This window comes from Sinocyclocheilus grahami, unplaced genomic scaffold (genome assembly GCF_001515645.1).
Source record: "Sinocyclocheilus grahami isolate Dianchi unplaced genomic scaffold, SAMN03320097.WGS_v1.1 scaffold637.1, whole genome shotgun sequence".
NCBI lineage: Eukaryota > Metazoa > Chordata > Actinopteri > Cypriniformes > Cyprinidae > Sinocyclocheilus > Sinocyclocheilus grahami.
In genome coordinates this window covers 412,083-439,044 of record NW_015505816.1, presented here as the reverse complement: position 1 = coordinate 439,044, position 26,962 = coordinate 412,083, and the positions used below count along the sequence as shown (strand labels likewise).

The window sequence follows — 26,962 nt, the reverse complement described above, 5'->3', positions numbered from 1 at the left end:
TTTCTGACTTTAACAAGCAAAAGCAAACACACACGCACATCATGTAGGAAGTGTATACTCAGAAAGATCACATTATTGACTCTTTATTTATGTTTTCCATATATAACACTGAAATGAACGATACCTCCACAAAACAGACATTATTGTTCTCTTTTAACACTGATATCAATGAGCACAGGTACAAGGATACACAAACACGGTCACAATCCAAAACCAACGACACACTTCATTTCCAAAGTTACCTCGAATCACGCACAGCCATAGCTTGTCCTGCTCTACAGAAACAAAACCTCGGTAAGGAAACTACCACTGCTACAAAAGTGACTAAAACATGTAGTCTATCACTGTGATAGTGCTTATTATTATTATTGGAAGTACCATTTCTTCTTTTTTTTTGTCATTTTCTAAAGGAGAATCATTTTGTGGCTACAAAATCACCAGTAAAAATAGCTGATCTCTGTAAAAAGGAGACAAGAGGACAAGCCTTGGCCGTGGGTTAAAATACATGTTTTTTTCGGCATTTACTTGGAAATATTCTTTAATACAACAACACTGTCCTTTATTACAAATGTACAGAATCCCATTGTTGTCAGAATAATGCCCTGTGCATAAATGCTTCATCTGTGATACGTTCCATGATTATTTCAGACTCGATGAAATGACCCATCACACAATTTCATACCTGAATCAGAATCACAGTTTTGGGAAGAATAGTGTTACGTATTGTGATTTATTTCATGTCGAACAACAAGCTGAATATCAATTTCAATGCGATCCGCTCTTGATGTTCACCACTTTGCTGAATTCCTATTACCTCTTCCCCCTCAAAACAAGGAAGGAAAAGAAAAAAAGGAGAAAAAGTTGGCATCCTGAGTGGGATTTGAACCCAGTCCTTAAATGTAAACACACCCTTTCCTGCAGCGAACAGAAGCGAGAAAAGGCACACATGAGAAAACCACAGAGCTGTAAGCTACAGTACCTACAGAATGAGGGCCGTTTTGGTTCTATCAGCTTAATGGGACAAACAGTACCTTCCGACGTTTTAGCTGTTATCGTTTCTCATGAAATGACAGAGGAACCGTTTTAATTGACCTACAGTTGGCACAAGTCTCCGAAAGGCCGGACTCTCAAGTACAAGGTGCTAAATCAAGCCTTATTTGGTTCCACGGGGAGGGGTTACATATGCTAACTTGCATTTGCAGATTCTACACTGCTCCAGAGAACATGCTACATTATTAGGCAGATTCAACACACTCGACCTCGCCAAGCAACATTCGTAGCTACTCTTCATCACCGACAGCAGGCGTTTAAGAAGCATGCATCGAGGAAGAATAATTCACACATGCTTTAGGCTATCTCACGTCAGTAGTAATAAGCAGATAGAAATGTTTCTCCCATCGTAATAAGACGAAATGACATCTGTAGTGAGTATTCCCTCTACGCAATTTAATAGAATGAAGAACTCTAATGAAAACTCTGCCGTTACGGATAGACACCGTCTTCAGATTGCTCTTAAAGCTAAGGAAATGCTGTGGTATTGAAATGCTACGCACACGTCTTTCCTGCGGAAAGGTTACACAGAATGAGGCCGATCTGACTTTCTGTGGAAATGGACAAAGATTTATGCAACTAGCGTCTCCTTCGTTTTCTCCGTGCGCGAGGGCACGCCAATGACAATCTCAGAGCTCAAACCACATCTTATTTTCGTTTTAACGAAGGGCTTGCTGCCGAAAGCTAACAGATCTGATACCGCACATCCGATTTTGGACTTTTTTTGTATTTGCGACAAGGCAAAAACATGTCGGTCAAAGGGCATTTGACATTTCAGACAGGATACAGGTTCACATTAAACAACAACAAACAAGTCAAAGACATTTGTGATATTTGATCCCAATCCTGTTGGTGCAATGAACAGTTGTCTGTTAGCCATTTGTACCTTTTTCAAATGAAAAATAATCCAGCAACACACTCGCGTGCACATAAAGAAAAACCTTTTGGTTGAAAGGTCATTAGTTGGCATTCAAGATTTTTGAAAAGTGCACACATGTTCTGTCCATCACAATATTGCTGCCATAATAGCAAATGAACAACATGACCGCTGTGTACTATTTAACGAAACGACCGGCTGAATAGAGGCACAATGCTCATTTCACAACTCACTATTAGGAGTCATACAGATGTCATTGCGATGACTGGCATTTTACACATGTATCTAAGTGTGGCGTGTCCCACCAGAACTGCACAACACCATACAATATTAAAGACAGATCCACCGAGGAGAACTTTCAGCACAGTACAATGTGTCTAAACGATTACAGCCTAAGACTAATCTGTTAACCATTGTCCCATTAATGCGGCTGACTTACATACAGAGGCCCAGCGAGTTTGGACCAGAAAATAGGAAACTCTACAAACATCCTCGTATTCTTCGCTTTAGAAATGTACGTTTACATATTATAAAACACATCGTATCCTGCAACCACAGTAAACTGGGTCTGTCTTTTTTATATTATTTAGTCTTCTATGAATAGTAGTACTCACAGCTTTTGGAAAGATATTGTTTTTGTTTAGCTATTATAAGAGAAAAAGAGTTAACAATTACACTGTAAAAATATATGTATGTTTATATACTATATATAGTTTTTTTGTCTTCTTTTTTTATTCTTTTAAATACAGAATGAATATATTGTGTAGGTATGGCCATCACGGCAAAGGAATAAAGGCATCTGTAACAATCCCCACTTATGCCACGGTCACATGACCCGAGGGTAGTGTGGTTGCTGAATGGGCGGAGTCGGTAACGAAAGCACAGGTCAGTGGCACTTTGTGCATTTAAGAAATAAAAATCTAGTATAAGGCTACATGGGTGTATGCTTGTCTGATACTAGTCGAGTAAAGACATTGTGGTTCAAGAGTTTGCGTCAGGATGGTTGGTATTCGTCTTCCGTGCCCCACCGCAAAAACGACCACCCGCTTCCCATGGTCCAACAAAGATAAGTTTAGCAAGAAAGCAAAAATAATCCATTTGCAATTCATTAGGGTTGTTCAGGGGAAACAGTTTTTGGCCACTACTGAGAGCTTGAGGAGGTATAAAGAAAAAAACAAAACACAAGAGGATCCAAAGGAAAGTCTTCTTCCTGTCGAGATGGACGGGGTAAGAGTCAAAGCTGTAGGTTCGACAGTACTGGAATTGCTTTTTTTCCTCTTTACATTCCTATAGGAAGTAATGCTGGTATAAGGAAAACCCTCGATAATCATCATGTTTTATTCTGTAGTCCAAAACATGTTTTTTGTCTTTATTTTTTTATATCGCCAAAGTTTCTTCAAGACTACTATGACTTCACAAACACACCGAAACGTTACAAAATAAATATACATTACAACCGTATCACAGTTCATAATTTCATCATAAATATTAAATAAATAATAAATAGAGATGATATTTCTCCTTCAGCTGTGTTGGAAATTCGGGGAAAAAAATGCAAATAGAGATAGATATACAGGTAGAGAGAAAGAGAAAAAAAATGTACAGAATTATCAAAACATTGTTGGTTAAAAATATTTGCACTTAAAAAAATGTTTTAAAACTCTATTGTCAAATGAAAAGAAGTTATAAAAATCTGTGGTACATTTTTTTTTCTCTTTCCAAATATTGATGTGGCAAGTTTGTTGTCACATTTTCATGACCTTTTATAAACAGAAGGACTGTGAATATTTAAATAGGTGAATTCAAATAAATAATACAGTTACAATTAAATTATAACAAAATATAAATAAATTACAGTAGTGTCTGGACAAGTTTCGTATAATTTATAGATCAGTGACAACCCAACATCTTGTCTGATGTTGAATGGACTGAAATGAAGTGCAACTCATTGTTCATATGTAAGAGATATGACTACGCTGGGTAAATATTCCTACAGTGTAAGTACTACAAATAAACGAGAGCAAGCTAATACTCCTGCCTGTAGCTCTAAAACAAAACAAACCAATAAACAAAAAAATGGCTGCCGAGATAAAGTAGTGTTTCAACAGGTGAAATTTACAGAGTCAACCGCATGGCACTGATAAGGTTGCACACGTTTTTCGCTCACTTTGTATGCTAGTATAACATTCTCTCATTTCCCCACGACCCAAAAATGCTTCAGTTTTCTTCTGGAAAAGAAGGAAAGACGAGCAAACACTGCATGTGTCTGTTCTGCTGGGACTCACGTAGGGATCACTTGTATTTGGAGCGTCACTTTTGTTGTTTTCAGAGGTGCAGCGTCCTCACAAATAAGTAAAAGACTCCTTCGCCTAAAGCCTGAGCTGCACATTTTCTGGAAGTTCTACTCCCAGCTTCCTCTTCTTCCAAAACTTCCCACTGTTTGAATGTAAAACAACAAAAACTGTAAAGAAAACTATGTTTGTGTCTCTCCTTTCCTCCGTAAATAAAGGATTTGGTTCCATCTTCACCTTCCAATCCAGCAGCATTTGTGGATTTTGGTCCTCATAGTAATATATATTATATACCTCTTTTTGAACTCACAGAATGCTCCCTGGGATGAAGGTTTAGATTGTTGTTCAAAAAAACCTGAATGCCCTTTTTGTGTGTCATTTGTATACTCTTCTCAATGGCTCCACGTTTCTATTTCTCTTCCACGCTTCTGCTTCTCATCCTCGTCCTTTGGCTTAGTCAGACCTTAATGCCTTTCACCGCCTTGTTGATGGTCTCCAGAAGGGCCTTGTTCTCTGGGTTCTGGTAGCAGTCCTTATTGGTGTACATGTCGGTCAGGGTGCTCACGTAGCTCTCAAAATTCTGCTCTGTGATTGGCTCCTGCTATAAAGGAAAACGGAAATGGGAACGGTGGATTTAAAAAGGTGTGTCTAATTCATTGTAGGAGAGGAAAGTTATGGAAGCTGCTGTAGGAGTTTGTGTAACTTACCATGTGAGGCAGACGGATGTTGGCCAAACTCCGCATAAGAGCTTGACTGAGTCCAGACAGCTCCATAAACAATGCCTCATTCTGTTCTTCAATCATCTTATTCTCCTGCTCGATGTTTTCCAGGTTCTTCTCCATGGATGTAATCTAAATAACCAAAAAAGCTGATTATTTCAACTTCCTATGCTCCAGAAAACATGGTAATATCATGATGTTGCTTTTTTATATATGTGGTCTTTAGTCTCTCTTATTTTAGATTGTCAGGAGATGTGTGGCTAACCTGTGTTTGAAGGTTGACCATATCTGCCTCCATCTCATTGTTGGATTCATTGAGCTCGTTGATTTCTTTATTGAGTTGCTTGATGTCTTCATCATTGTCTAACACTGTAAAGAGAAAGAGAAATGTTGTCACCTTTATTGTCTCACAAAATATTACAGAAGTGAGGTTGGAGGTAAAATATAGAAGAAATGTGGGATGTCTCACCGTCACTGGCTCTGAACTTAGTGCTGAGATACTCTTCTCCAGGGAACTTGGCTTTCTTCTTGTTAAGGGAGGCTCTGGGGCAGCCTGAGAGACTGGGGCCAAACACAATTGTTTCATTATTATACACAAAACACAACAGCACATTTGCTTCATGAGCAGTCCCATAATGACTCATACTTGGCCAGTACCCTTAAACCTAAAAGTAGAGTAGATCATTTCTGTGCTATTTAGCTGCGATCACAATTACATTTGTATGGTTAAATTCTGTGGGAAAATCAATGAAACCGGGAATTTTGACACGCGAGGCGAACATTTCAAGTTGGTTGAACTTTGAACACAGAAATTCACTACATTGATCAACATAAAGCAGCTTGGTTTGGAAGTGACCTTTGAGTAAACTGTTTCAAGTATCACTATATTATTGACTATTCAGATGAGACTAGTTTTCTAAACAACGTTTTAGTTACAATTCGTATCAAACCCACATCTGTAATTTTATATAAGATTCACATGGGACTTACATCTCCATGTTGATTACAGAAGTGGGACATGTGGGCAATACAGAAGCTCATGTGCTGTGGTAGCGAGCATAACATATGACTAATCTTTTAATTAATTAATTATTTTTTATTAATTTCCATTTATTATAAAAACATTATCGACTCATTTACATGAGTTTATAGAAGTGCCTGCTTATAATAAACCATGTAACTGAGCAGAGCAATCTAGACATGTATCTTGACACTAATATTAAATTCCCAGTATAAAGTTTCCACGATTTGGCTCCCCGTAATTTTATATTTATTCTTTATATATATATATATATATATATATATACACACACACACACACACACACTGTATTGTCGGATGCCACCCATATTGAAGGGTTTAAAATGCAAAAGCAAACAACAGGTCAGGTTAGTAAAAAGACATGAAAAGTACCGATGGGAACAACAATCACAGACGTATGCATTTGGACAGGATTAGATTTCTCAAAGGACCACTGAGTTTGGCGAAAAACAGTAGGTAATTTGCTCTAGAATTTTAATAGTGGTTGTTTGAGAAAAACATGGATTCTGACATATCTCTCTAAACTCCTCTTGAAAAACTAGTCCCATCCGAATAGGGCCCCAATAATGTGACTGCACTTTTAGTGCAACAATAATGACTGTTTCCAAACAGGTTTCCCACCCAAACTCACTCCACTGGTTGTAAATTTCAAATAAATGTACAAATTTAACATAGCTGTCAAAACTATATTCTCGCCATTCAAGTACCTGCGGTGTGTGAGGAAGCTGCCGTTGGCGTGTCCCGATCCGTCACATCCTGGTGTGGGACAGCTTGGGCCTTCTGTCTTAAAGGCCTTCCATGAGAATGGAGACCCGTTCAGCAAACCCTCCTTCTGCCGCCTGGCCGCCAACGGGCATCCATATGCACTGCGGTGAGTGGCATACTTCCCGCTGATGTGACCCAGGCTGTCACAACCCGGCACTGGGCATCTGTGAGAGAAGGAAAAAGATGAAGATAGAGGGAATAAAACATATGAGTGTGGTTTGAGATTGTGAGAGCAGAAATATCACCTTGCTATTGACTACAGTTACCATCTGTTTACTCTCTGTCTCACTCAAGTCTCTATTCAGTTTTGTAAAGAGGGTCATATTTAGCTACATAATTTTCCCAACAGTGAGTGTGAATATTACAACATTCAAATAAACTGAAGAAAGACATTTTTACACTTTGGGGAGCTTGAGTGCCGCCATATGCCGGCTGCTCATTGACTGGAGTGGAATCATGTGGATAAAAAGCTCCTACGCTTGGCAGTCGCAAAAAAAAAAACAAGACGACAAAAACCCACACATTGCACTGCAGATGACTTACTAACAAAAACATGTGCAATATTTCAATACTCCATGAGCCATCTGTGCTGTAATATATTGTTCACAGTTTCTATTTCCTCAGCAGTGTAACTAGGCGTCTTTGTCTTCTTGCTTTTAGAAGTTGTACAATGGGATAAAACACACAAGGCCTTTTCCCAAAAGAATTTGAACATCACTAGTGCTAGTTGGCCATGCGGGGCTCCATGCACTGACTCCTAAGCTCATGTACGAGTGAGTGATTTGGAAGGTTGCCAAGGTGATATTTAACAAAGTAGAACACAAGCAGTATTTTGGGATCACAAGTGGTTCTAGATGGAAATGCTTGATTAAATCACTTCTGTTTGAATGAAGAGGGGTTTTCTAAACTGCTTTACACTGTTGTTAAATGTGTGGTTGGACAAACCTATTATCCAACATTTGATCACTCCATTACAATATCCCGCCTAAATTGTGTCTTTTTTTACCGTACAGATCTGTGCTGTAATATATTGTTCACAGTTTCTATTTCCTCAGCAGTGTAACTAGGCGTCTTTGTCTTCTTGCTTTTAGAAGTTGTACAATGGGATAAAACACACAAGGCCTTTTCCCAAAAGAATTTGAACATCACTAGTGCTAGTTGGCCATGCGGGGCTCCATGCACTGACTCCTAAGCTCATGTACGAGTGAGTGATTTGGAAGGTTGCCAAGGTGATATTTAACAAAGTAGAACACAAGCAGTATTTTGGGATCACAAGTGGTTCTAGATGGAAATGCTTGATTAAATCACTTCTGTTTGAATGAAGAGGGGTTTTCTAAACTGCTTTACACTGTTGTTAAATGATTGTGTGGTTGGACAAACCTATTATCCAACATTTGATCACTCCATTACAATATCCCGCCTAAATTGTGTCTTTTTTTACCGTACATTAAGAAAGGGGGAAAAGCCTTGGGCTTTCTATGCAGTACGAACTTTAAGAGCTCGGAGTCCTCCTTGTCGTCCTTGATGGGAGTTGTTTTTATTCCACCTTTCTTGGCCCGTGGACACCCAGACAAACTGAAAATAGAGAGTATGCAGCTCATGATCAGAGGAGCTAGAAACTCAGAATAATAAGGATCCAGCACTACTGACCCAAAGCAATGCAGGAGAAACCAAACTCAAATACTATTAAGAAAGATGCAAGCATACACCATATCCTAACCAGGCACGATGCAACGAGTCTCCAGCAATTTCATGCTGAAAGTGAAATGCTACATGATGCAACAAAATCACAGCCAATCGAAACATATTTGATACGTAATATAAGGTAAATTGGGACACTTTTCCTCATTGAGATGGCAAAAAGTGGCCAAATTTACCTGAATCTCTCAATAGCTATGTGGAGTAGGAGTTTGGGCCAATGATAATTCAGCACAACATATGCAAGACATGGGATTTACTGCTTGATATCTCGTGCCTGGTTAGGAAACAGTGGCCTCAGCAAGCTTTTAGATAAACAGAGTAGAAAGAAAACTACACAAGATCTGGGGTCTGTTTCCTATCTAAAATATTATTCAATAAATGGGGACGGGTAATAAATGAAGTGTGGCATATACTTGTGTGTGTCTATCATACAGCTATCACTAAACTTCTCTGTCCTGTTTGTGTATTGGTATGTATGTGGGAGGGATTGTTCAGTGGGCTATACCTTCTGTGAGATGCGTAGTTACCAGTGATATGGCCTGAACCATCACATCCTGGAGTTGGACATCTGGGAAAGTGAAGTCAAACGTTAAATGTGTTGGTTTATAATACCTGAAATAAACTTGACCAAGAGCAGGGCCACGGTATAATTTTAGAATAATATTAAGTTGAGTCTTAAGTACTGTACTGTTTTCATATCAAGAAAAGAGTAAAAGCAGCATTTAGCAAGAACAAGAACAAAGGACAAGATCAGAAGTAGAGCAGACATACTTGAGATCGGCTGTGTGTGCTGCCATGAGGGACCGAAGACTCTTATCAGCGAGAGGACACCCAGACAGGCTAAAAATGTTGAGAAGAAACAAGGGGGAAAAAAGAGAGAAGGGGTAAAAGATAAAGTGAAAGAACCCAGAACGTCCCAAGTCAGTGTAAAAAGCAAAGAGCAGACGAGAGTTAAGCAAGCGAAAGATAACATCTATGTGATGTCTTGTTTTATTTTCTATTTCCCCTTTGAAGGCAAAATAAGTACAGAGAGGTGACCCCCGGACACTGTATACCTGCGATGCGATGCATAGTTTCCGGTGATGTGTCCGCTGCCATCACAGCCCGGAGTGGGACACCTGCAAGGGACAAACACAAAAGCCTGACTGAGTGAAATGATTCCATTGTGCCGAATATCAATTTGTGCACAGAAATGGATGCAAATTAGATGTGACTTACAGTAGGATTTCTTTTTTGTTGTCCTTGGGCTGGAACCTGACCTTAAAGCTGGGGGTTGTGACCTCTCCGGGGTACTTCCTGTCCTCAAGGCTGTCCTGCATCATGTCGCAATCCTCTGGGTCGGAAGAGGCAAATGACTGAGTGCTGTGGTCCATCTGTGCGAAGATACAATGAATATTATGCTGGTTTGTACAACAATAGATAGATCCAGCCTCATTTAAATGAAACAGGAAATGGTTGTACCTCTTCTAGCTCCTCTTCTCTCTGCCGATTGGGTTTGGTGTAGTCCAGAGGCCCCTCCCACTCCTCTTGTTTGTGGGTGTGTAAAGAGTGGGGTGAGATGCTGCTGTTGACATGGTGAAAAGATGTGGATGATGATGAAGATGATGAAGACAGATCAGGGGAACGCACTTCAGGGCTGGCGCAAGACATGCCCATTTCTCTCTTTATGGGCTTCTTCATGCTTAAGTCCAAGGTACCATTCTCATCCACCTCAATTTCCATACTCTACAACAGAAAAAATAAAATAATTTATAATTAATAACTGGGTTTGTAATTATGATAAAAAAATACATATTTTTACAGAATTTAAGTCTTATTTTACATTTCACAAAATAATCTGCATAGTACAAAACTCCTTGTCACAATGCTCGGATGTTGTGGGTGGCTGCCAAGGTGTTGCTATGTTGTTCTGCATGTTTTTAAGCACATTGCTATGTAGTTGCTAGGATTTTGTGGTTGGTTGCCAAGGCGTTGCTATGCGGCTGCTAAGTGTGTTTGTAAATACAGTGGGTGTTTGTAGGTGTTTTGGGTGTTTGTAAATGTATTACTGGTTTTTAGCGTGTTGTGGGTAGTTGCCAAGGTGTTGCTATGCAGATACTTGGGTGTGCTGTATTGTTTTTTTTTAGCAATTTGCTATGTGGTTGTTAAGGTGTTGTGGGTGTTTGTAAATGTGGTGCATGTTTGTAGGGTGTTGTGTATGTAAATGAGGTGGGTGTTTGTAAATATGGTTGGTGTTTGATATGATGTTTGTAAACGTGGTGAGTGTTTGCAAGATGTTGCGGGTATTTGTAAATGTGGTGGGTGTTTGTCGGGTGTCGTGATTGTTTGTAAATGCAGTGGGTGTTTGTAAATACGGTTGGTGTTTGTGGGGTGTTTGTAAATGCAATACGTGTTTCTAAGGTGTTGTGAGTGTTTGTAAATGAGGTGAGTGTTTGTAAATGCAGTGGGTGTTTGTAGGGTATTGTGGGTCTATGTAAATGGGGTGAGTGTTTGTAGGATGTTGTGGGTCTATGTAAATGTGTGTGTTTGTAAATGCGGTGGGTCATTATAGGGTGTTTGTAAATGCTGTGTGCGTTTGTAGGGTGTTGTAGGTGTGGTGCGTGTTTGTTGGGTGTTGTGGAAGTTTGTAAATGTGGTGCGTGTTTGTAGGGCTTTGTGGATGTTTGTAAACGCATTAAGTGTTTGTAAGATGATGTGGGTGTTTGTAATTGAGGTGAGTTTTTATGGCTGTTTGTAAATGTGGGTGTTTATAGGGTGTTTGTAAATGCATTCTGTCTTAAAGGCCTTCCATGAGAATGGAGACCCGTTCAGCAAACCCTCCTTCTGCCGCCTGGCCGCCAACGGGCATCCATATGCACTGCGGTGAGTGGCATACTTCCCGCTGATGTGACCCAGGCTGTCACAACCCGGCACTGGGCATCTGTGAGAGAAGGAAAAAGATGAAGATAGAGGGAATAAAACATATGAGTGTGGTTTGAGATTGTGAGAGCAGAAATATCACCTTGCTATTGACTACAGTTACCATCTGTTTACTCTCTGTCTCACTCAAGTCTCTATTCAGTTTTGTAAAGAGGGTCATATTTAGCTACATAATTTTCCCAACAGTGAGTGTGAATATTACAACATTCAAATAAACTGAAGAAAGACATTTTTACACTTTGGGGAGCTTGAGTGCCGCCATATGCCGGCTGCTCATTGACTGGAGTGGAATCATGTGGATAAAAAGCTCCTACGCTTGGCAGTCGCAAAAAAAAAAACAAGACGACAAAAACCCACACATTGCACTGCAGATGACTTACTAACAAAAACATGTGCAATATTTCAATACACCATGAGCCATCTGTGCTGTAATATATTGTTCACAGTTTCTATTTCCTCAGCAGTGTAACTAGGCGTCTTTGTCTTCTTGCTTTTAGAAGTTGTACAATGGGATAAAACACACAAGGCCTTTTCCCAAAAGAATTTGAACATCACTAGTGCTAGTTGGCCATGCGGGGCTCCATGCACTGACTCCTAAGCTCATGTACGAGTGAGTGATTTGGAAGGTTGCCAAGGTGATATTTAACAAAGTAGAACACAAGCAGTATTTTGGGATCACAAGTGGTTCTAGATGGAAATGCTTGATTAAATCACTTCTGTTTGAATGAAGAGGGGTTTTCTAAACTGCTTTACACTGTTGTTAAATGATTGTGTGGTTGGACAAACCTATTATCCAACATTTGATCACTCCATTACAATATCCCGCCTAAATTGTGTCTTTTTTTACCGTACATTAAGAAAGGGGGAAAAGCCTTGGGCTTTCTATGCAGTACGAACTTTAAGAGCTCGGAGTCCTCCTTGTCGTCCTTGATGGGAGTTGTTTTTATTCCACCTTTCTTGGCCCGTGGACACCCAGACAAACTGAAAATAGAGAGTATGCAGCTCATGATCAGAGGAGCTAGAAACTCAGAATAATAAGGATCCAGCACTACTGACCCAAAGCAATGCAGGAGAAACCAAACTCAAATACTATTAAGAAAGATGCAAGCATACACCATATCCTAACCAGGCACGATGCAACGAGTCTCCAGCAATTTCATGCTGAAAGTGAAATGCTACATGATGCAACAAAATCACAGCCAATCGAAACATATTTGATACGTAATATAAGGTAAATTGGGACACTTTTCCTCATTGAGATGGCAAAAAGTGGCCAAATTTACCTGAATCTCTCAATAGCTATGTGGAGTAGGAGTTTGGGCCAATGATAATTCAGCACAACATATGCAAGACATGGGATTTACTGCTTGATATCTCGTGCCTGGTTAGGAAACAGTGGCCTCAGCAAGCTTTTAGATAAACAGAGTAGAAAGAAAACTACACAAGATCTGGGGTCTGTTTCCTATCTAAAATATTATTCAATAAATGGGGACGGGTAATAAATGAAGTGTGGCATATACTTGTGTGTGTCTATCATACAGCTATCACTAAACTTCTCTGTCCTGTTTGTGTATTGGTATGTATGTGGGAGGGATTGTTCAGTGGGCTATACCTTCTGTGAGATGCGTAGTTACCAGTGATATGGCCTGAACCATCACATCCTGGAGTTGGACATCTGGGAAAGTGAAGTCAAACGTTAAATGTGTTGGTTTATAATACCTGAAATAAACTTGACCAAGAGCAGGGCCACGGTATAATTTTAGAATAATATTAAGTTGAGTCTTAAGTACTGTACTGTTTTCATATCAAGAAAAGAGTAAAAGCAGCATTTAGCAAGAACAAGAACAAAGGACAAGATCAGAAGTAGAGCAGACATACTTGAGATCGGCTGTGTGTGCTGCCATGAGGGACCGAAGACTCTTATCAGCGAGAGGACACCCAGACAGGCTAAAAATGTTGAGAAGAAACAAGGGGGAAAAAAGAGAGAAGGGGTAAAAGATAAAGTGAAAGAACCCAGAACGTCCCAAGTCAGTGTAAAAAGCAAAGAGCAGACGAGAGTTAAGCAAGCGAAAGATAACATCTATGTGATGTCTTGTTTTATTTTCTATTTCCCCTTTGAAGGCAAAATAAGTACAGAGAGGTGACCCCCGGACACTGTATACCTGCGATGCGATGCATAGTTTCCGGTGATGTGTCCGCTGCCATCACAGCCCGGAGTGGGACACCTGCAAGGGACAAACACAAAAGCCTGACTGAGTGAAATGATTCCATTGTGCCGAATATCAATTTGTGCACAGAAATGGATGCAAATTAGATGTGACTTACAGTAGGATTTCTTTTTTGTTGTCCTTGGGCTGGAACCTGACCTTAAAGCTGGGGGTTGTGACCTCTCCGGGGTACTTCCTGTCCTCAAGGCTGTCCTGCATCATGTCGCAATCCTCTGGGTCGGAAGAGGCAAATGACTGAGTGCTGTGGTCCATCTGTGCGAAGATACAATGAATATTATGCTGGTTTGTACAACAATAGATAGATCCAGCCTCATTTAAATGAAACAGGAAATGGTTGTACCTCTTCTAGCTCCTCTTCTCTCTGCCGATTGGGTTTGGTGTAGTCCAGAGGCCCCTCCCACTCCTCTTGTTTGTGGGTGTGTAAAGAGTGGGGTGAGATGCTGCTGTTGACATGGTGAAAAGATGTGGATGATGATGAAGATGATGAAGACAGATCAGGGGAACGCACTTCAGGGCTGGCGCAAGACATGCCCATTTCTCTCTTTATGGGCTTCTTCATGCTTAAGTCCAAGGTACCATTCTCATCCACCTCAATTTCCATACTCTACAACAGAAAAAATAAAATAATTTATAATTAATAACTGGGTTTGTAATTATGATAAAAAAATACATATTTTTACAGAATTTAAGTCTTATTTTACATTTCACAAAATAATCTGCATAGTACAAAACTCCTTGTCACAATGCTCGGATGTTGTGGGTGGCTGCCAAGGTGTTGCTATGTTGTTCTGCATGTTTTTAAGCACATTGCTATGTAGTTGCTAGGATTTTGTGGTTGGTTGCCAAGGCGTTGCTATGCGGCTGCTAAGTGTGTTTGTAAATACAGTGGGTGTTTGTAGGTGTTTTGGGTGTTTGTAAATGTATTACTGGTTTTTAGCGTGTTGTGGGTAGTTGCCAAGGTGTTGCTATGCAGATACTTGGGTGTGCTGTATTGTTTTTTTTTAGCAATTTGCTATGTGGTTGTTAAGGTGTTGTGGGTGTTTGTAAATGTGGTGCATGTTTGTAGGGTGTTGTGTATGTAAATGAGGTGGGTGTTTGTAAATATGGTTGGTGTTTGATATGATGTTTGTAAACGTGGTGAGTGTTTGCAAGATGTTGCGGGTATTTGTAAATGTGGTGGGTGTTTGTCGGGTGTCGTGATTGTTTGTAAATGCAGTGGGTGTTTGTAAATACGGTTGGTGTTTGTGGGGTGTTTGTAAATGCAATACGTGTTTCTAAGGTGTTGTGAGTGTTTGTAAATGAGGTGAGTGTTTGTAAATGCAGTGGGTGTTTGTAGGGTATTGTGGGTCTATGTAAATGGGGTGAGTGTTTGTAGGATGTTGTGGGTGTATGTAAATGTGTGTGTTTGTAAATGCGGTGGGTCATTATAGGGTGTTTGTAAATGCTGTGTGCGTTTGTAGGGTGTTGTAGGTGTTTGTAAATGTGGTGCGTGTTTGTTGGGTGTTGTGGAAGTTTGTAAATGTGGTGCGTGTTTGTAGGGCTTTGTGGATGTTTGTAAACGCATTAAGTGTTTGTAAGATGATGTGGGTGTTTGTAATTGAGGTGAGTTTTTATGGCTGTTTGTAAATGTGGGTGTTTATAGGGTGTTTGTAAATGCAGTGTGTGTTTGTAGGGTGTCTGTTGGTGTTTGAAGGGTGTTTGTAAATGCGGTGGGTGTTTGTAAATATTGTTGGTGTTTGTAGGGTGTTGTAGGTGTTTGTAAATGTGGTGCGTGTTTGTAGGGTGTTGTGGAAGTTTGTAAATGTGGTGCGTGTTTGTAGGGCGTTGTGGATGTTTGTAAATGCATTAAGTGTTTGTAAGGTGATGTGGGTGTTTGTAATTGAGGTGAGTTTTTATGGCTGCTTGTAAATGTGGTGGGTGTTTATAGGGTGTTTGTAAATGCAGTGTGTGTTTTTAGGGTGTTTGTTGGTGTTTGAAGGGTGTTGTGGGTTTTGTAAATGTGGTGGGTGTTTGTAAATACAGTGGGTGCTTGTAGGGTGTTGTGGGTGTTTGTAAATGCAGTGGGTATTTGTAGGCCAAAGCAGTGCAATGCTATTGCTTAGAAAAGTAAAATTATGAACTTTAAAAAAGTAAAATTATAAAATCTGAGTATAACAAACAAACACGTAATAAAGCTTAACAACAAAGTACACATTTTAAAACACATCCATTACATACATTCCTATTGTATGTAGATGGATGATGCATGGATTAGTGCTAAAACGGGCATGTTTACATATATGAGTGTAAATATGAAGTTGGAGATGTGCACACACAGTAGACACCCAGTCTGATTAGCGTTGAGCCACTGGGCCTTTCTGTCCATTAATCTTCACCTTTTATCCCCTTCTGCTAAAAACATGTCAGGAAATTGAAAAATGATGAAGTAGTCACTCCCTGGGCTCACTTTTTTTTAAAATCACAATATCGAGGATAGAGCTTCTTCAATTACAGTATAGATCCCAGAGTTCTCAGACGGAGGAGGGGGGTGAGAGGCTGATAGACTGTATTTTTGTGTGTGCAAAGGCACAAGGAAAGAAAAGAAAGAAAAAAGGGACAGGAAATAGAGGGAATGAGAGAGAGATGCCCTCATTTGCATTAACCATGGAAATATTGAATAAAAGAACATGGAGCACCTGGTCCTGCCCTATCTAGGGAGCTCACTATCAACTTAATGCAATAACAACATGAAGAGGAGACAAAGATAAAACGACCGAAGGGACAGATGAAAGGGAGGAGAGATGACGCAATAAGATCCCAACAGCAAGCAAATGCATTCTCGCTAACGCTACGTTCATCTGATACAAACCCTGCTGAAGAGCAATCACACAGAGACGGTATTTCTTCAATCGATGGATGTTAACCATTATAAACCACTCTTATTAACTATTATACATCTACACATGGTGTGACGTTGTAGAAGCTAGTTTGAAACTGTAGCTTGCTAAGCTACTCATAATTTAAAGTAGTTAAGCCATCTAAAGTAGATCAGAGTAAATCAGAGCAGCATTCATCTGGCACAATAGAAACAATAAGGATCTTAATTAGAGTGCCAGCATCACACTTGAACACATACTAAACTAAATGTAGCTAATAAGCCTAGAAAACAGCCTAATTTGAATAAATGAATCAAAAACAGCTGCATTAAGCTACATTTTATTTCACTACAAAGAAAAGCAAAATTCAAAGACTTAGATCAAAAGAATTTGTGATTTTTTTGCAATGAAATGAGAATGAATCCAAATGAACAAAATTGCTCAAATGACTTCCTAATGCTACTTGAGAAAAAAAGTTTGATTATTGCCTCAGCTAGCTTGTGTTTTGTCAAAGCTACCCTTGTATAATACTTGTATGGACAATTTGCTTGTTAGCTAATACCTGCTCTATTATCAAAACAGCTAAGCTACTAAAAATTTTTCTGTTTAGTTATTAGCATCACTACTTTCAGTTGGTTACTAGAAACACTAATCTATAGGCACTGGAAATGTCTGGGTGCTAGTGTTTGCCGACTGTTTGTTTTAAGCTAGTGCGTGCTGTCTTTAGTAAATTAGTTATTCTACTAAATGACAGAAGTTTCAGTAGAAGTAAACCGTATCCTACTACGTCATCCGCTGGAATGCCACTCCCTCGTGAACGCGCGTACGACAGTTAGCGGAAGCTAAAGATTACGGTTTATAAAGTTTTAAATATTAATATTTTTCTTACACAAATGCATCGCTTCACTTCAGAAGGCCTTTATTAACCCCTAAAGCACTTTTTATGATGGATGGATGCACTTTTTCGGGTTTCAAAATCCCGTCTACAATTCACTGCCATTATAAAGCTTCGAAGAGCCAGGACATTTTTTACATATATTACATGAGATTATGTTCTGTACCTTATCTTGGTGTCTGATGCTGAGGTTCTCTGGTCTCTCCCAGCAGCGTGTGGACAGGTTGAGGATTGCAGTGGCGGCCATGTGGGCAGCTTCGGCATCATGGGAATAATCATAGCCGCTGGAGGAGCTTTTTCCATAACCACTGTGCAAGCTGGGACTTGGTGGGGAGGCCCTGGGGAATGGAGGTTTGGCTATGGAAAAAAGAGAACATTGCTCTAGTTAATAGTAATTTTAGTATTATAAATAGTACTTGATCCATTCATTGAAGAGCACTCTACCAAACTCACTTACTGCTAACCTTGATGTACGTCAATGAAGAATCTAAAACCTTAGCCGTACTATTCACAAAGCACACCATTTACACACTTCTCTGCCTGCAAGGAGTGTATTATACATAGTGTTCATAAACCGTGACTAATCCTGCTCACATTTGAAGGCTTTGGGTGAAGTTTCGCTGGTGTGCATCTTTGGGGCGAGCATGCGCTTGCCGAACACCTGCACGTCGAAGCTTGCATAATCGAAGGACACCTTGGAGTACTTCTCCAGCTCCTTGGCCAGATTAGCACGTGGCGTGGCGGGGATGAGGCTGGGCCTGTAGCTGCCGTGCGGAGGAATCTCCAACTGCTTCACAAAACACATGGGCCTGCAAAAATGGGTAGCGAGCGAGAGAGAGAAGGTTCCATCATTTTTTTCCTCCACAAAAGAATCAATATCCCTGCAGTGAAGAAAAAAGAAGCATAAAAGGATAAGTGTAAGTGAGCATAAAAGATCAAGAGTGAAAGAGTGGGCTGGAATTAGACAGCAGAAGAGAAGCGGAATTGAAAGACTGACAATGAGCCAAAGATACAGCAAAAAAGAAAAAGGAAGGAAAAGTACCACAGATACATAGCTGGTAAAATAGTAAATGGGAGAGAGAGAGAGAGAGAGAGAGCGAGCATTTTAAAGCAGGGTGACTGAAGGAGAAGAGGATTAAATAGTGTCTTATCAGCACTGAGCACATTAGCATATCGTATAGCATGGAATTGAAGCCCTAAAACGGTCTCCTTTTCCTGAAGAACCATGAGCCCTTGCGGCCCTTTCTCTGTTCTAAAGAAAAACTCTGAAAAGACATTTGCTGTGCTCCAGAAACTAGTGAGCTGCCTACTCAGGCGGCATTTTAAAGTATCATAGATGCTCCCGATGTGAACACTGCAGCTTAACATAAGCAGCTTCCTAATATGTCACATTTTTAACTAAATTCTAAGGCTGCAGTGCATGTGTCCTTCACAGAGAAGGCAATCCCAGAAGGAATTGCAATGGTTGATGATGCGAGGAATATTATTCAATGTAATTAAAATGGATTATTTTACTCTGTCTATGCTGTGCAGTTCTGTGCTTATTAGAATACTGAGCTATTAGCTTAGCAACTATATACCAAGATGGTTCACACATAGTACTATGAGAAAGAAATACGGTGAAATAAGTTCTGCCTTCTAAATAAAAGAGCCAATCGCCAATTGATAAAGTGATTGCATCACTGCAGCTACCATTAGAAGCTATGGTTTCCATAAAAACAGGCAGTATCCTGAAATGTACACTACAGACAGTACGTGCGCATTAGCTGGACCATCCTCAAATATGCATTTTGAACGTTATTTGACTGAAAAAACAAAGTTTTTCAAAATCAGATTTTGTTGCTGATTCAGAATAAGGTATTTGAAATGTGAACTTGGCAAGCAATTTGAAATAAGTTCTGCCTTCTAAATAAAAGAGCCAATCGCCAATTGATAAAGTGATTGCATCACTGCAGCTACCATTAGAAGCTATGGTTTCCATACACTACAGACAGTACGTGCGCATTAGCTGGACCATCCTCAAATATGCATTTTGAACGTTATTTGACTGAAAAAACAAAGTTTTTCAAAATCAGATTTTGTTGCTGATTCAGAATAAGGTATTTGAAATGTGAACTTGGCAAGCAATATTTAAAATTTTTTAATGTACCTTATTCAAGTAGGTAGGAATTGGTCTCGCAATCCTGAAATGACTTTCCTTGGTCAAACTCCATTGTGAGTTGAGGCTGCAGTGTGGAGTACTGCTCATGTAGAACGTTCTAAATCCGCTTCAGTGAGGGTTAGGATGCTGTTTTAGAAGTAGGCAGTAGGCGGCTTGCTAGGTTTTGGAAACTAGCTAAAGAATGCTAGCATGTGGGTGTGCTTGTCATTACGGACTATGACACTGTGTTCTGTATTTAACATCATTAATGGATTTCAGGCGTGAACCAGACACGGTTTGAAGGAAAATACGCACGCACACACCTACGTGCGTTATGATCTGCATGACAATGGCATGTAAAGTATATTACCCTCTGCTTCCTGTCTCTTCATTAGTCAGTGCATCCCATTAGCAGGGGTGGCATGCGGAGCCGTCAAAGGTCTCTCTGGTGACTTCTCATTGTCGACATCTTCCCTTAATGGGCTTTCTCAGTGAACTGACGCTCGTTTAAATCAGAATAACACTAATAAGAGAGGACTGCTTATTATTTTCATAATCCGCATTGCTTTGTCTGACCACAGACATGCTTCCTGAAGGAAAGTAATTATTTTTCCAATACTCCATGCCCTGTAAGTCCCATAATTAGCTTATCAGTAGTGTAATTAGACTAGCAGGTTTGAGGCCCGATCCCAGCATGAAATGGCAGGCTGTGCTCTAATAGAAGGGCAAAGGAACGGGAGGACTGACATTCCGAAATGCCTGACCAATCGTGCTGTGGTAAGTGAGTTCAGTCCTGCGGTGACTGACAGCTGTGCTAACCAACCACAGCAGGTACTTTTGATGGACACATACTGCTGACATGGAAGCTGAAGGACAGGAGGAGACCGAACACGGGGCAAGTTTGCTGTTGCTGGGAAGAACAGGAATAAATGCTGTTGTTTTCAGTTCCTGGGTTTGTTTCGTTGGGGTTTAGGCCTCACCTGAGAACACGGTCAGAGTTTGGGCTGCCCTTGATGTGCTCGCCCATGGGCTGGGGCAGGTGTTGCTTGTCATGAGTCTTCGAGACCTTTTCGGCAGCAGCAATGGGACATCCGGACAAACTGATAGAGGAGGAAACATGAAAGAATTTGTGAGGAAAATACACTACACTTTTTAAAGTAGAGCTTCATTATCGGCATTGATGGTTCCATGAAGAACCTTTAACATTCATGAAACATTTCCATTTTTTTATAGTGGAAAATGGTTCACCGAAAGGTTCTTTGGGGAATCCAAAATGGTTCTTCTATTGCTTCGCTACAAAAAACACCTTTTGGAGAAGAAAGTACATTTGGGTACTACCATGTGGTCACCAAAAGGAAAACCATCCCGAAAAAGGAGACTCCGTACCTGCGATGTGTGTTTCGGTTGCTGTTGACATGACCCTGACCAGTGCAGCCTGGTGTTGGGCACTTCAAGACGTTCTCGTGCATGGCCAAAACTGAGAACAACCAATCAGAAAGCAGAAAGGAACAAGTCAGCCAATGAAAAGACTTCTTGACCCCAAAAAACTAATTTTACTAGCATCAAGAGATGAGAGGTTTAGGAAGAGACATGCACAATACTAGATGTTTAAAGTACAGTGTTTTGTCTTTTCTGCTGCAGATTATCACACGATCAAAAGATGTGTCTGTAGTTTGATGTTGACTCACTCTCTGGAGGGATCCGATCTTTGTGTGGGCAGCCTGACAGACTGCGGTGGTGGGGATAAAGTCCTGTCACGTGACCCGTTCCATCACACCCAGGGGTTGGGCATTTGATCTCTCGCTTCTCTGATCTAGAACTCTCTGTGGGCAGCAAAACACCTGTCAGTCAAACCTTATCTGAAGACATGATCACTTCTGTCAGGACAGAAACGTACAAAAGACTGGCATATTACCACACACATTGCGCACAAACACACTCTCCGGTTTCATGCTCTCTGGAAGTTGTTAAAGTTGCCTCTGGACCCATGAGAGGGCACATTTACGGTGATAATTACGGTCATTATGCGTTTGGGCAGGTGGATGTTTCCATACAGGATTATTATCTTCAGTGAGGGTGCGCTGGGGTTTATTGGATTATCTACTGAAAAATGGAGCTCATTAAACAGACTTTACCATTGGCAAAGCACATCTCCATATTATACAGGAGGAGAGAGTGAATAAGTATGTGGGGTCCAAGGTAAATGAATGAAGGTGCAAGGACAAAGGCAGAAGCGAAAAACATGAAAAACAGACGGGAGAGAGAAAAAAAAGAAAAAGGAGAGAAAGTGAGAGACGTAGAGAGAGAAAGAGCTTGCATGTGCGCTCCAGTGGCTCCTTAATTAAATGTTGAAATGTTAACGAGACATGCACCTCCTAATTAAAACTGGTCGGAGCGTGAGGAGGCCAGTTATAGAGGGGGTGTGGAGCCCTACCGAGCGCTCGGCTGAATCCAGCGCCACACGGACCGGGCACGGTGCCAACCAAGAGCAGAACAACACCACAAACAAAACCAATAAACAAATAAACACGTGCCAAACCAATCTAATTACACACACCCTCTCTCCCTTTCAACTCACTCGCACTCTCTCTCTCTCTTTCTAAGTGCTTCAGTAATTATAGACTAAGGCTGGAGTTTATCTATGGAAACCAATTCATTTGACCCATTTATACTCTCCAGATTGCTTCCCCCATTATTAATCTTGCAGTTCTTTGCCTGAGCGAGAGCTTGCCATTTTAATCTTCTTTCTGATTAATCATGTGTGGGTGTTTATTTATGAGAATTTGTTGATATTTGAGCACTTGCGTAGGGTGTGTTGAAAAATGCATATGTGCGAAGTTTAAATAGCACTCTGAGTGCACTTATGAAATGGTTTGTGGCATTAGAGTGTGTTTAAATTCATTGCTCAACACAAGCAGGAAGAATTTCTGTACACAAAATGAGTGTTGTGTACATTTTCACAATGATGCGATTCTTTAATCAACTGGACTCAAATGAACACAATCTAGGCTAATTCATACAACCATTATTATGCAAATTGTTGCATTAATTTAGTAAAATTCATGAATATACTATGAGAAAAGTCGTAAAAAATCTACTTTTGTGCAAATTGGTTATAGACTTCAATTAAACTGATACACCAGTGTTTGTGCAACATCTTTTACATAGTTTTTCATTAAAAAATCATTTGCAGATAAATTATCACATTACTGCAAAAATGTATGAAAGGATGGTTGTGCAAAGCATTTTCATAACTTTTTACGTAAAAACTGTAATACGTAAAGACTGTAAAAACTTTACAATCACATTGATGCATCAGTTTACTTTTTTCCCCTCTAAAAACTAGGGGTGCACCGATCCGATATTCAGTATCGGTATCGCTCCGATGCTGCCACTTTTTGCTGGATCGGGGTATCGGTCAGACGAGGCAGATCCAAATCCGATATTGTGCATACAGTATACTATTCGGTGTTATTGTTAAGCCCCACGAAAGGCACAAAAACATTATAAAGCACCATAAAGTTTCCGTGCACTATATTTCAAGTGTTCTGAAGCCGTTCCACAGTTTAATGTGAAGTACAGATGAATATTTAAGTCGTTAAATTCAAGTTCCAGTAAACTCTTCTCCACTTCAGCTGTCTGTCATCCTCCATTCAGCATTCAAACTGCGTATCGCATTCGGTTACGACAGTCAAGATGACAAAACTCTCTCTAAGATGATAATGTTCATATTATTATACCTGATCTGTAGAAAAACATTAGTGGTTTTGCATAAAAGGAATTTATCTTGCTGGAGTTTAGTGCTAATTCTAAATCATGTCACTTTCTACATGGTGTCTGTTAGAGATCACTACACTGGAGTAGAGAGCACTATGAATTGTTTTTCACGTGCACAGTAACTGAAATTTAAAACTGCTAAAAGAAAAGGCTCAATAAACTATCGCACAGATATAATACACTACGCATCAATGTCTCTTCCCTTTGTGCTTTGAACTTTTCTATGCGGAGCACTGCGCGCTGTGACTCCGTGTTGGTTCAAGCATATCATTCTACGCACGGGATGCGCATAAGCGCTTTGTGCCGCTCTGTATTGGAGCCTTTCATGTTATAATAGTTTTGCGCAATGAAAGATTGTTAATAGCCTTTTTTGTTCGGTTTTATCTATCATATGTTGCTGCCTCATTACTCTGCTATAAATGTATTGCATATATTTATATATAATTATATTTACTAGTTTTTCATGAATATATATACAATATACAATACAAAGAGCAATGTGTAACATTTTACCAGATTACACCTATTTACTTTTATTTTTTCCCCCACTAAATAATGTTTTTTCTCTAAATGTTTAGATTTGATAAAATTATTGTGAACTCATCATTTTTGTAGAGTAACTTTTGCTGCTGAATTATCGACTAACCTAATTTATAATAGTATTTTTCTCATAGATTATGATTATATATTTTTTAATTTGTTATTTTTCTTTATAATGAAGTTGTCTATATTTAGTAGATTGTGTGTAACACAAAAAAGAGTGATGATCAGGTCAACACACACTGAGGTATAGAAAAAAAAACTGCTGGTATGGAATCGTTATCGGTTTCGTTCGATACTCAGAACTTTTGGTATCGGATCGGGATCGGTTCTGAAAAAATGGTATCGTGCCACCCCTACTAAAAACTATGAAGATACTATGCAAAGACTTTGCATAAGCATTCTTATATAAATTGCATCAGATTATATACAATTTACCAAAGTTTTTTTCCTATCATATAACATACAACCATGTATAGTCGCATTGATAAGACAGTTTGCGTAAGAATGGTTTTAGACAAAAAAATGATGTGAAGACTATGTAAAGATTTTGTACAAATATTATAACTAAAATTGTCACAATTGAATTTTAAGAAAACAGAAATTATATAGGGGTTGGTAGGTAAAATGACAAATATCTGACCTTTTCCAAAGCAGCTCTTGCGGATATGTTCCATGTGTTTGCCTGATCGGTCGTTGAGAGGAAAGAAGCGGTGGTGTTCGGGAATCCGGCTGAGCTCACGATGAGCTTTGACCTGTTGGGCTTTCAAAGCAATGGCCTGCTCCAGCAAGCCCAAGTTCCCCCGCATTATGTCGAACATCTCAGACTCATCCGCAACCGTTGATCGTTGAGACAAGCTGTCGTCATCCCCATCGTCATCATTACCTTCCAAGTCAGCATCCCTCTCTGACTCCTCAGACTGCACTTCGATAACCACATGAGATGATGTGGCGGCCTTACTAGAGCTGTAGCTTTCTGGCAATGTAAGTTTGTGGGAAACATAGTCTTCCCTTGCGTGAGATCCCTGAGTGGCAGTGATAACCGAAGGGGTGGTTTCTCTCTCCCCTTCCTCTTCAGACTGAACTTCCTTGTATGGCTCTTCTCTTTTAATCTCAGACCTCAACACCTCATCATCATCATCATCATCATCATCTTCTTCAGCATGTTGTGTCTCCATCTCCTCAGTAAAATACTGGTGGTCTGACTCCCTCTGGCTCTCAGTGTGCATGTTCTCTTCTTCATCTTTAATCTCACCTTTCATCACTCCATTCTCTTTAGACATCAGAGCTCCTACTTGGTTCCTTGTTTCCTCTGTTTCATTTCCTTCTTTCTCTTCTTCTTCTGGTTCCCTAAAAGGGCTTTTATCTTGTGTTTCCACTGTGATGGACTGTTGTTGTTGTTGTTGGGGTGACATGGCACCGTTGTTGTGGTTGTTGAGGTGCGTCATTGAGTTGGCCACTATGTGCTGATAGTTAGAGAGATCCTCAGAGGATGACGTCTCAATGATGATGCACTCCTCTGTGTGAGAGACACAAATGTTAAAATGTGTAATTTTCTAAAGATATGTTTACATTGTCAGAGGTTTGACTCCCAAATTGTCCAGTACATACTACAGCATCAGAAGCAGATTGAATACTGTCTGTACGGACAAGAGTCCAAAGTAAAGCCTAGATATTATTGGTATAGTTCACCCAAAAATGAACATTTTGTCATTATTTACTCACCCTCATGTCGTTCTAAACCAGTATGACTTTCTTCTCTGGAACAGAGATATTTTGATGTCTCAGTGTTTTCTTCCATATAATGAAAATCAGTTGGGTCCAATGTTGTCTTTCATTGTATGTACAAAAGAAAAAAACCCAGACATTTTTCAAAATATCTTCTTTTCTGTTTCACAGAAGAAAGTATCTCTTTTCAAGGCTCTGTATTGGATCGTAAAGGATTTGATTTTATTCTAAACTGTTTTTGACAACTGCTTTTATGCTCTGGGTTCTGTTTTTTTCCTTTCCTTCAACATTTAACAAGAATGCTTTCTTACTGCACAACACCTTATTTTCTAACATTTATTGTCACCTGAGAGAGTTTGGAGCTCCAACATTGACAGCAAAGAATAACCCAGAAAGGGTGCAATGCTTGTGTGTCAATGTCAATGATGTGACAGTCAACTAGCTGTTGAGTGCAATTTCTTTTGAATGAAATTTGCTCTCTAAATCAGGTTGTGACTTCTAAAAATGTACATCAGTCACTTCGGTTACAGAGCGTATAACCAATCTGTGTATGAATATAACTGTATTCATCACCCAAAACAACAACAAAAAATTTATTTTGGCCATTTTTGATCACTCACCTTCATCACCATCCTCCTCCTCTGTATCGGCGGTCTCTGTGTTCTGTTTCGCTTGCTCCTCTTCTTCATGTTCTTGATCGCTAACTTTCTGCTTCACCTGTTCTTCATCCTCCTCTTCTTCCCTCAACTCTGTCTCCTCTCCGCTCCCCTCACTCTCTGCATTGAATCCTTCATCCATCGCCAGCTTCAGCGGGTGAGACTTCCTCTTGGAAGCAGGTTGCTCTGACTCTGCTTCCTGAAGGCGCCTTTTTCTGGCCAATGGGCAACTCAAAGCACTATAAGAGAAGAAGAAAGATCTTCGATAAGAAATACAACATTAAGGACTTTTACAGTGCTAGTGTAAAAACAATGAAAACATGCAAACTACACACATGCAAGCCAAGCATGCCATGCTAAACAGTCTATGGAAACTCAGATGAGGAATGGAACAATGTTGGATATTGACCTGTAGGGGGCAGTGTGCTGGCTAAAAGCCTTTATAAATCACAGCCATTTGACTGGAACACTTAGTTATACCACAAGAAAATAAGAAACCGAGAGAGAGAGAAAGGAGGGAGTGGTGGAGGGTGGAATTCAATAAAGCCCTCACCTAGAAAGCCTCGCTATCGGACGGGCAGCGGAGATAGATCTATAAACATGAAGCATCTCAAATGGCTGTATACACGTGTAAATAAACATAACTGTAATATCTTCCCAATAATCAATACACTGCCTAAAGACCTCTATTAGGGAGAGTAAGAGAGAGAGATTGTCATTATCAGAGGAAGAGATGAAGATTAAGATGATCTAGTCTACAGGCTAAACAGCGTTTGGGAT

General features: G+C 40.0%; 1 protein-coding gene across 1 annotated transcript in view; it reads right to left on the bottom strand.

Annotated features, from left to right (window-relative positions):
• Nucleotides 1-3,506: 3,506 nt before the first annotated feature.
• The window catches only part of LOC107558231 (myelin transcription factor 1-like), a 41,381-nt gene continuing 17,925 nt past the window's right edge, over nt 3,507-26,962 (bottom strand). Inside the window, exons 6-23 of the mRNA XM_016241859.1 lie at nt 26,147-26,421; nt 24,442-25,317; nt 21,170-21,304; nt 20,868-20,958; nt 20,462-20,581; nt 17,936-18,150; nt 17,508-17,698; nt 13,932-14,195; nt 13,689-13,843; nt 13,526-13,588; nt 13,242-13,310; nt 12,976-13,038; nt 12,261-12,344; nt 6,686-6,907; nt 5,407-5,498; nt 5,203-5,306; nt 4,926-5,069; nt 3,507-4,819 (exon numbers count right to left, since the gene is read on the bottom strand). Of these exons, the coding sequence (XP_016097345.1) occupies nt 4,676-4,819; nt 4,926-5,069; nt 5,203-5,306; nt 5,407-5,498; nt 6,686-6,907; nt 12,261-12,344; nt 12,976-13,038; nt 13,242-13,310; nt 13,526-13,588; nt 13,689-13,843; nt 13,932-14,195; nt 17,508-17,698; nt 17,936-18,150; nt 20,462-20,581; nt 20,868-20,958; nt 21,170-21,304; nt 24,442-25,317; nt 26,147-26,421 (3,307 nt within the window). The 3' untranslated portion in view covers nt 3,507-4,675. The remainder of the gene's footprint in view (nt 4,820-4,925; nt 5,070-5,202; nt 5,307-5,406; nt 5,499-6,685; nt 6,908-12,260; nt 12,345-12,975; nt 13,039-13,241; nt 13,311-13,525; nt 13,589-13,688; nt 13,844-13,931; nt 14,196-17,507; nt 17,699-17,935; nt 18,151-20,461; nt 20,582-20,867; nt 20,959-21,169; nt 21,305-24,441; nt 25,318-26,146; nt 26,422-26,962) is intronic.